The following is a 9,554-nucleotide window of genomic DNA, read 5'->3' as shown; positions in this document are numbered from 1 at the left end:
AAAAGACGCATTTCATTATCCGCCTCTTCTGTATATGTCAAATATTCAACTAAGACATGCGTAACTGCAGTTCAGACAAAACTCTGTAAATACATGAATAGTGAACTGTGTTTTTGTCAAAAAAATATTCTAAATTAATAATATTATAAGAGATAATACCTGATAGATAATTAATAAATATAAGGGCGATATTTCGATAAAAACACCACCATATCCAACAAAGATCTTCGCCTACCCTACTGCTTTTCTCTTCTCCCCCTTCTTTTTATATCCCCCTACCACTTTCTCCATCTTTCAATCATCCTACTTTATTGCAAACATAATAAACCAGAAAGAGAGAAAGACATGTTAAGATCTCAAGAACTCCCAGATTGCTTTTACCGAAACAAGGCAACCTTAATCCGGCCAAACGCCCCTACCCCTAACCATTCCTTGTATCTCTCCAACCTCGATGATCAAAAGTTCCTTAGATTCTCCATTAAATATCTCTACCTTTTCAGGAAAGCTGTTGCCCTCGACATCTTGAAATGTTCCCTCTCCAAAGTCCTCGTCGATTATTACCCTTTAGCTGGGAGGTTGAGAACTTGCAGCCAAGACGATCACAAGCTCCAGATTGACTGCAATGCCGAAGGTGCTGTTTTTGTCGACGCTTTCATGGATATAACTTGTGATGAGTTTCTTCAACTTTCCAGGAAACCAAACAGGTCTTGGAGAAAGCTTATTTACAGGGTTGAAGTTCACTCATTCCTCGAGATTCCTCCCATTGTTGTTCAGGTATACTAGTAAATATAAGTACAGATATAACTCTAATCAAATGAGAGAAAAGACCATTAAATTTTAATTTTGATCCTTTTACTATGTTAAAATTCAATATTTAATCATCATATTTTTATTTCTATCATCCTTCTTTCTTTATTAATTTTTTTTTATAAACTATACATTTAATTATTCATCTATTTTAACAATTTTATTTTATTCATTTCACTATTTTCTAAATTATATTAATATATCTTAATTCTATTTGATCGCTCATCATCTATAATAAATAAAATTGTTCAATTATATTTTTTATTTATTTTTGTAATGGTAACATAATATTATATGACATTGATATATTCATAATATTATTAAATTTTAAAATATATAATTAAAATAAAATTAAAGCATAAAATTAAATATAAATTTAAAAAAGTAATTAGTGAACGAAAATAACAATGACAACCTTAATTTTGAACCTTTTAAAATAAACTTCAAACATAGGGGCAGTTTAGAATTATTATGGAAAATTGAATTTTTAAAGAACTGTAAAAATATTTTAAAAGCAGTTTTGAAGAATGTAATTTAAAATTTAATTATTTATAATAATTATTAAAAATTAATTTAAAAAAAAAGATAAGAAGTACATTTAAACATTATGTATATTTTAAATTAAAATTCAATAACTGAAAATATATCTTTATTCACATAAAAATTAGAAAATATAACTTTTAAGATTATATTAATAAAAAAATATTTTTTAACCATAATTTTAAACTATAATTTGATTTTTTTTGAGTGTTTGATATTACTTATGAAATGAAAAATTACTTTTATATTACTAGAATCATTTTCAAAATAACTTTAATTTATTTTTATTTGCGGTGCAGGTGACGAACCTACCCTGTGGAGGTATGATCCTCTGCACCGCGATAAATCATTGTACATGTGATGGCATAGGCACATCCCAGTTCCTCCACGCGTGGGCGCACGCGATCACCAAACCCAAATCCGCTATTACCGTCTTACCTTTCAACTCTCGCCATGTGTTGAAGCCCCGAAATCCTCCTCAAATAACCCACACCCACCTAGGATATACCAAAACTACCCTCAAAGAAAACTTTACCCACGTGGACATCAAGCAGTATTTACAGTCCCAACCACTGGTGCCCACGTCCTTCACCTTCACCCCCGTTCACGTCCTCCGCCTCAAACGGCAGTGCGTCCCGTCCCTCAAATGCACCGCCTTCGAGACATTGGCATCGCACACGTGGCGATCGTGGGTTCGATCCCTAGACCTATCGCCGCCGACGAGCAAAGTCAAGCTCCTATTTTCCGTTAACGTTAGAAAGAAGTTAATCCCGGAATTACCGGAGGGGTATTACGGGAACGGATTTGTTCTGGGTTGCGCCGAGACCGGGGTAAAAGAGTTGGTGACCGCGAATCTACACCACGGGATAAACTTAATCCAACAGGCTAAATCGTGTTTGAGCGACGGGTACGTGAGGTCACTGATTGATTTGTTAGAGGATAAAAATGTGAAAACGGATACATGTTCGAGCTTCGTGATTTCCCAATGGGCTAAGCTGGGATTAGAGGATTTGGATTTTGGGGAAGGTAAGCCCTTGCATATGGGACCCTTGACTAGCGATATTTACTGCTTGTTTTTACCGGTGGTGGGTAATTTTGAGGCGGTGAGAGTGCAAGTATCAGTGCCGGAGTGTGTAGTTGAAAAATTCGAATATTACATGATGCATGGGTTGGATAATGAAGATAATGGAGATATTATAGGGTTTCATAATGGAGAACAAACTGGTTGCATTTGAAAATACTGCCTCATTTTCATAGGTTTTTTTCCACCCTCTCTGGCAATAATAATAAGAGAAATTTTAATGTAATTTCACTATTAAAGGTAAACATCTGACTTCTTTTCAAGAATTGCATTTTTTCATATTAATAATATATCTTATATTTTAATTATTTAATGATTGTTCTTGTATTTAATCAGAATAATAAATATAATAAGGATAATTTACATATTTACTCATCAGATATTAATGTGATTTCATTTTGATCATCTAAGCACCAGCGGTAGAACTTCATGGGGTTGGAGCCTTGTCCCCGCCAATTATTTTTTTAAATATTAATATATATATAATGAATAAATTTTTTATCAGAAGTCCTCAATTAAAAAAGCTGTATTTATAAAAAAAAAATTAAAAATATTTTAACTTCTACAATAAATTCTTAGTTTCGCCCCAACTATTCTTTTATCAAAATTTATACCTAAAATCACATTTTGGTTTCATTTTTTTATCGATTGTCTTTAAAAAGTTAAAGGTGATATTGACGAGATGATATTGACGTGTCATCATTGATTTAAAAAAACAATGTCAATATTTATGTTAATTTTTTAAAGATAGTAGATCAAAATGAAACTAAAATGTATGATTATAAAAAAAACTAGTTGAATTACTAAAACAAAATTATTTGAATAATTAAGTGATTAAATGCATAGTTTATCCGTAAAAAATAAAGGGTAAAGTCTTGGCATAAGAGATAGCCAATAATAACAGGCTAGCCTATGATTTACCAAATTGAAGTGGCAAACGTAGAAGATTAATTGGGAATAATTATTGCTTAGGGTTAGTGATTCTCATCCTAAACTGCTATTAGGTGTGTTTCTTTTAGTATAGAAAACAAAAGCAACATCATATCTCTGCATTCTATTTGAAAAACGAAGTGGAAAAAATGCAAGTGCCACTAATATTCTCCTTTTTCTTATTTAGTAGCTGACGATAAGACAGTGGAATATGGCACTCACTGATTCTGCTCTTTTTCTTTACATTTTTAGTTTACGATTAGGTTTCTTTGAATTTTATATATATTTTTCAAAAAGTTAAAATTAAATATATCCATCGACTCTAAATCCTTTTACGTTCGATGAGCACTATATAATACCATTAAGAGCAAATACCACTAAGAGCAACTCTAGCGTTGTGTTGGAGTGGAGTACAATCTCCATGTAATACCCCAAAAATTTAGATAATGATCAAAATGAAAATTTTAAAAGTTTGATGGTTAAAGTAGAATAATTGGGAAAAAATAGGGAATTAAGTGATAATTTCCTAAAAAGAATTTTATTCCATAAATAGATGGTTTACTCTTGAGAGTGGGGTTTTATAAAAATCATATTTTTGGATTTGGAATTTTAGTAAAGAAAAATTAGAAAGGGTTAAAGTCCGATAAGAAAATCAGTATTTCAGATCGAATTGGAATTTTTACAAAAATTGAAAGGATGTTATAAATTGGTTGGAAATATTATTTTAATATTTTGGATCAGAGAAATTTGGTTTGGAATTGTTCAATTTTTCAGATTTAACAGAAACACTGGAATTTAGTGACTAAAACGCAATTTTTGAAAATTCAAGGGGAATTTCGGAATTAAAAGTCAAAATAATTCAGCTTTGACTTTAAAATATGATAAGGATGAGTTGCCAAGGTTTTATGGTAATTAAGAAGATTTATTAAGGGTGATTTGGTCTTATCCCAATTAAATGAATATTTTATTCATTTAAGTGGAATTTAAGGTAAATTAAGATGAGATGTTCTCTACATTTCAAAAAAATTTGTTCATCTTCTTCTCCAACCAGACGTGAGCTTCTTCAAAGGTAAGAGCAAGCTTTAATTTTATTTTCAAGCAATTTCCTTAGGATTTTGAGTATGCTGAAAAGAGAAAATTGTTATATGGGAAAAACGCTATCATTTGGTACCAATATTACATGATAATCTTGTTGGTTGTTCAAGTTCATCTTGAGTTGATGAAAGGGGTTCTTGTGTTTTATGGGTTATGAAGAGTTAAGTGATTTTAAAGAATTGGTTGTAAGAATTGATGAAGAACTTAAGGACGAGGTTTAAGAAAACACTTTAGATTTTGAGATTGACAGTGGGTTTGAAAATTCACCAGAATTTTTATAAAAATAATTTGGAGGTTATTTTTATATATTGTGTTCATATATTGATATAGTTTTATTTAAAACAAACGGAGATTAATTTCAAGGTGTATACAAAAAGATATGAAATTTTAACCAATGAGAGATCAGAAAAATCGGACAGCAGATTCTGCACAAAACAGATTCTGTTGGTCAACTTTGAAAATTCACCATAAATTGTACAGAATGAATTGGAAGGAGTTCTTGATATGGATAGATTCGTATTCGAGTCTAGTTTTCAACGGAAGAAACAGAATTAAATTACGGTGTGTATATCAGTACAGAATACTGATTCTTTAAAGGTAGTACGAGTTGTCTGAATATGGAAAATTGATGGGTTGTTGTGTAAGTGTTGTATAATTGATGTATTATACTGGAAATTGTTGTTTGGGAATTGAAATGAGTGTAAGATGTGAAAATGATTATTTTGGAAGTTTGAAAAGGTTTTTGATTTAAGTACAACATTTGTATAGTTGGGGCACTTAAATGTAATTATGCTTTTGTAAAAGCATTTGAATGGTAATAATTTCAATGATGGAATTATTGGTATTAAAAATCTAAGTGATAAAATGGTGAAGAACCATTTTGTGTAAATTGGAAAAGTTGGTTCCAATGTTAAAAGGAATTATTAAGAGTTAAGTATTTTGATAGATAATGAGTATCAAATATATTATGGAGTTATTTTGGGATATGTTTATGTTAGTAAAATACTAACATATGTATCGTTATGAAATTGTGAATTATACAGATTATGATTGATTTGCGATTGAAGCAAGTTAAGTGGGTTTATTGTGGACAATAGTGAGGCACAAATTTTGAAAAGTATAAAGTGTCAAGGTGAGTGCAATACATGCATGAAATTATACATAGATGTTTTATACATCATAAGGAAGACTTGCGATAAGTCGACCTTGTTTATATTGACATGATATTTATGTCATTTATCATATATTTAATATATTTTAAATATGTCAAAGGTTGAAAATAAAATGCATTGATCACTGATTGTTGTATATGATTTTTATTATGAATGTTATTTCGGGTATGAAATGCCCAATGTTAAATATTGATAATATGCCATGGATGGATCAAATAAAATTGATTATGTGCCCAAGTATGTTATTGAGGATCAGTGGTATTAATGGCATGCCATAGAGTCTAGCAGCTGCATATTAGGTAGCACTAGAGTGTCTAGAGAAGGCACATAGTGCAGGCCTTAGTGTCTAGTGAAGACACGATACAAACACTACGGTGTACTAGGTGGGTAAATCCCGACCTCAGCACTACGATGCATTATTAGGTGAGCAATGCTCGACCTCATCACTTCGGTGCAATATTTGACTCCTATACCGAATTCCTCATACAGTTATACTATGGGCTATGATTTATGGTTTATTTGTTAATAAATGAAAAACTGGCAAATAAGCTTACGAGCTTATGGAATAATGGTAAGTATATTGGTAAAATAAGCTTACGAGCTTATGGAATAAATGGTAAGTATATTGGTGAAATAAGCTTACAATCTTATGGTAATAAATGGCAAGTATATGGGATAAATGACAAGTATATTGGATATGCTAGTAACATGATAAAATGGTATTTTGATTTTGACATTGAAAATCATGCATGAATTGTATTGCACTGTTATTGTTTTAATTGCTTCACTAAGTTTACACTTAGTGTGTGATGATTTTCATGCCTAGGTAAAAAGCAAAGAATAAGAATAAAGAGTTCAAAACAACATCAAGCATCGAGAGGTATATTTCAACATCAGTAAGACATCCTATGATGGAATTTGATTTAGATAGTGGCATGTAATTTGATAATGTTTAATTTGTTTTGTTGAATTAATTTGGAAACAAATTGATAGTGATGAAAGGTTAATTTTTATGAGTTCTATATGTCATTTTCGAAAGTTACTGTAGTAGTTACTGTAGCAGGAACATTAACCACGTTTTAAGTAAAATTTTCCAGAATGATTTTGGGTACCGATTTCCCCTACAGGGGACCGATTCCCCCACTGTTCATCGCACTGTACACTGTTAACGTGTACTGTTCACTATTCATAAAAAAATATTTTGAATTAAATTTGTTTATAACGTAATATAAATTATATGATATAATATTTTTATAATATCAATTACCATTTAAGGAATTAAAATGCTAAATCGAGTTTTGAAATGAAAATGGTTTTTCGAAATTCGGGTGACATCTATAATTTATATAGGTATAATTATACGGGTTATGGGTGTTACACTCCACTTTGGAGACTCCAGCGCTGCGCGAACAATGATCTTCACTTTAGCGTGGCTATTAGTTTCACGTTACATCTAACGTGTTACTGTAGATGCGCTATAATTTTTTTTTGTTATTTTTATGATTTTTAGTTTTTGTTTTTTACTATCTTTTCTTATTTTCTTTTTATTTTCCTTTTCTTTGTTACATTATTTTCTCTTATTCTATCTTTTATGTTTTTTATTGTAATTTCTACACAATAAAATAAAAATTAAACATAATATAATATATTCAAGAATATTAAATTGCAAGATAGATAAAAATACATTGAAATTAGATAAATAAAAATACATGATTTAGACAAATCAAAGATGTAAATGCTCATTTTGCTCTACGAAATGCACTAATTGAGCATTTGTGGAATGAATATTATAATTTGGAATGATATTTATTGTGAATAAAGTAGAGTTGGTGGTAATGTAGAGATAATGCTGGAGATGAATTACCGTTTCATCTTTAGAGTAGAGATAGATATGCTCTAGAATAGAGATGAGGGCTGGAGATGGTCTAATGATAAACATAGTTGAGCACAACTAATTTAATTTATAAAAATTTAAAATTTTAAAAGACTCGACATATAATTATAAATTAATTAAAAATTTCAAGTTAAATTATGTAAAAATGCGTGGAAACAAACTATTGTAGTACTAAAACTACAGTCGATGTGCTTATTCCATTACTCCAGCTATCTTATTCTCCTAGGATTATAAGTATTTTCTTTTCCATGGGCAAGTTGAAGGTAAATTTAATGATCTGTCAAGCTAGCTTGAGAATAAGAGCAGAGGGAAACTTCATAATCCAGATACAAAAGAGAACAACACATAAGAGATGTTGATACAAAAGAGAAAATCAATAGGTTAATAAACATCATTACTGCTGAAAAAGCTTTAAAGTTTTGACAATAGAGAACAAAATCATTGTGCAGAGAACCATCACACAATTTTCTACATCGAAACTTCTTAAAAAATCTCGATGCAATCGATAGATATTAAAGATCAATTCGACAATGAAATCAATAGCCAGAGAAGGGTGAAGGAGATGACTAATCAACGGTAAAAGAGAGAGTAACAGTTGAGATATATAAAAGCACATAAAAGGAACAGAAGATTCTCGCTCAAAATTGAGATATATTATATGCACTTTAATTTTGGCTTATTTTATATGCAACACATACATTTTTTTCTGAGATATATTTAATTATGACAATGGAGGTAGAGGTTTTCATTTTTTTATATGTTATATATTTAATTGTATAAATTATTCTAATTAATATATTGAATTTAATTTTATTAGTATTATGTTTGTACAAAAACATAAGGAAGAAAATTTGAACAACTTAAAAATTTAATATATACTGATTTATAGGTAAAGAAGGATCTATATAATATATGCATTTGTAACTTAAATTGAAGGTTCAAAAGAATTATTATAATTATATTAAAAAAATATTATAAAAAGAATCAAAATTAATTAATTTAAACTATTATAGTAAAAATTAATAATCATAATACATAATTATATTTGAAAATATTTAAATTTAAATAATAGTCACACATAAAAAATTAAATCAATATAAAACTAAATTTAAACACATATATACTATTTTTTTTATTTAACCATAGTGTAGACACCAATTTTATTAAAAGATAGAGCTAGCAAGAGTTCCTCTCCTAAGAGCACTCTTCCACCACCATATCTTTTAAAGCAACAACCACACCAACAAACGTGCAACAACCGAGCAAGGAGTCTAGTTGCATTAGGATTCTATTGTTAGTTAGTTTTTTTTCACTATAAATACATGTAATCCTCCCCATTTGTAACACACGATATACGAAATAAACAACAGAAATTACTAGCAAATCGGAGAAAAAAACGTGATTCTCGAAGAGGAAAATAAGTAGAAAATTTAAAAGCTTGTACCTTTATCGCTTTAAGTCTTTGCATGTGTGTTTCTCCATTATTTTTGCTCGAGTCAAACCCAAATAAAATCATTTTTGGCCGATGAACGGGAAGGTTTTTTAAAGATCTATCTTGTAGATCTAGTAATCCCGAGGCCTGATCTTAGAAAATTATTTGGATTTTCAAAAAATAGAGAAGAAAAGCTTAAAGTTAAAACATTCATTTCGCCCCCCTAATGCACAAAATCAACGTTAATTGTCTTTCAAATTTGGCCCCAATTTTAGCTTTACTTTTATAATAGTCCTTTGTTGTTACATGCATATTTTTTTATTATTCTTATTATATATATATATATATATATATATATTAATTATCTTCATTGACTATTTTTTTATATTTTTTATTTTCTATATTCTATCGTTATTTATATATGTATATATATATATATATACTTTTAATTCTTTTTCATATATCATTATTATTTATATATATTTTATTACTATAATTATATGTTATATATATTATTTTATATATTTCATTTTATCTTTTATTTTTTTATCTTCTATTTTTATTTTTGTATTGTTATTGTTATTATCTTCTTATTTTATGTAT

The 9,554-nt window shown here is 29.2% G+C and overlaps 1 protein-coding gene across 1 annotated transcript; it reads left to right on the top strand.

Moving 5' to 3' along the window:
• The first annotated feature begins 312 nt into the window (after positions 1-312).
• LOC120114577 (alcohol acyltransferase 9-like) lies at positions 313-2,632 on the top strand. Its single transcript, XM_039135427.1, has 2 exons — positions 313-774; positions 1,647-2,632. The coding sequence occupies exons 1-2, from the start codon at positions 346-348 to the stop codon at positions 2,580-2,582; spliced, it is 1,365 nt and encodes a 454-aa protein (XP_038991358.1). The 5' UTR covers positions 313-345; the 3' UTR covers positions 2,583-2,632.
• Positions 2,633-9,554: the final 6,922 nt, after the last annotated feature.

This window comes from Hibiscus syriacus, unplaced genomic scaffold (assembly GCF_006381635.1).
Source record: "Hibiscus syriacus cultivar Baekdansim isolate YM2019G1 unplaced genomic scaffold, ASM638163v2 tig00110236_pilon, whole genome shotgun sequence".
NCBI classification, from domain to species: domain Eukaryota; kingdom Viridiplantae; phylum Streptophyta; class Magnoliopsida; order Malvales; family Malvaceae; genus Hibiscus; species Hibiscus syriacus.
This window is presented reverse-complemented; position numbering and strand designations above follow the sequence as displayed.

Bases quoted from the DNA above. Each gene is read 5' to 3' on its own strand.
- LOC120114577 (XM_039135427.1), top strand. From the start codon at position 346: ATGTTAAGATCTCAAGAACTCCCAGATTGCTTTTACCGAAACAAGGCA. The intron at 775-1,646 runs GTATACTAGTAA...TTTGCGGTGCAG, and splicing joins TTCCTCCCATTGTTGTTCAG to GTGACGAACCTACCCTGTGG.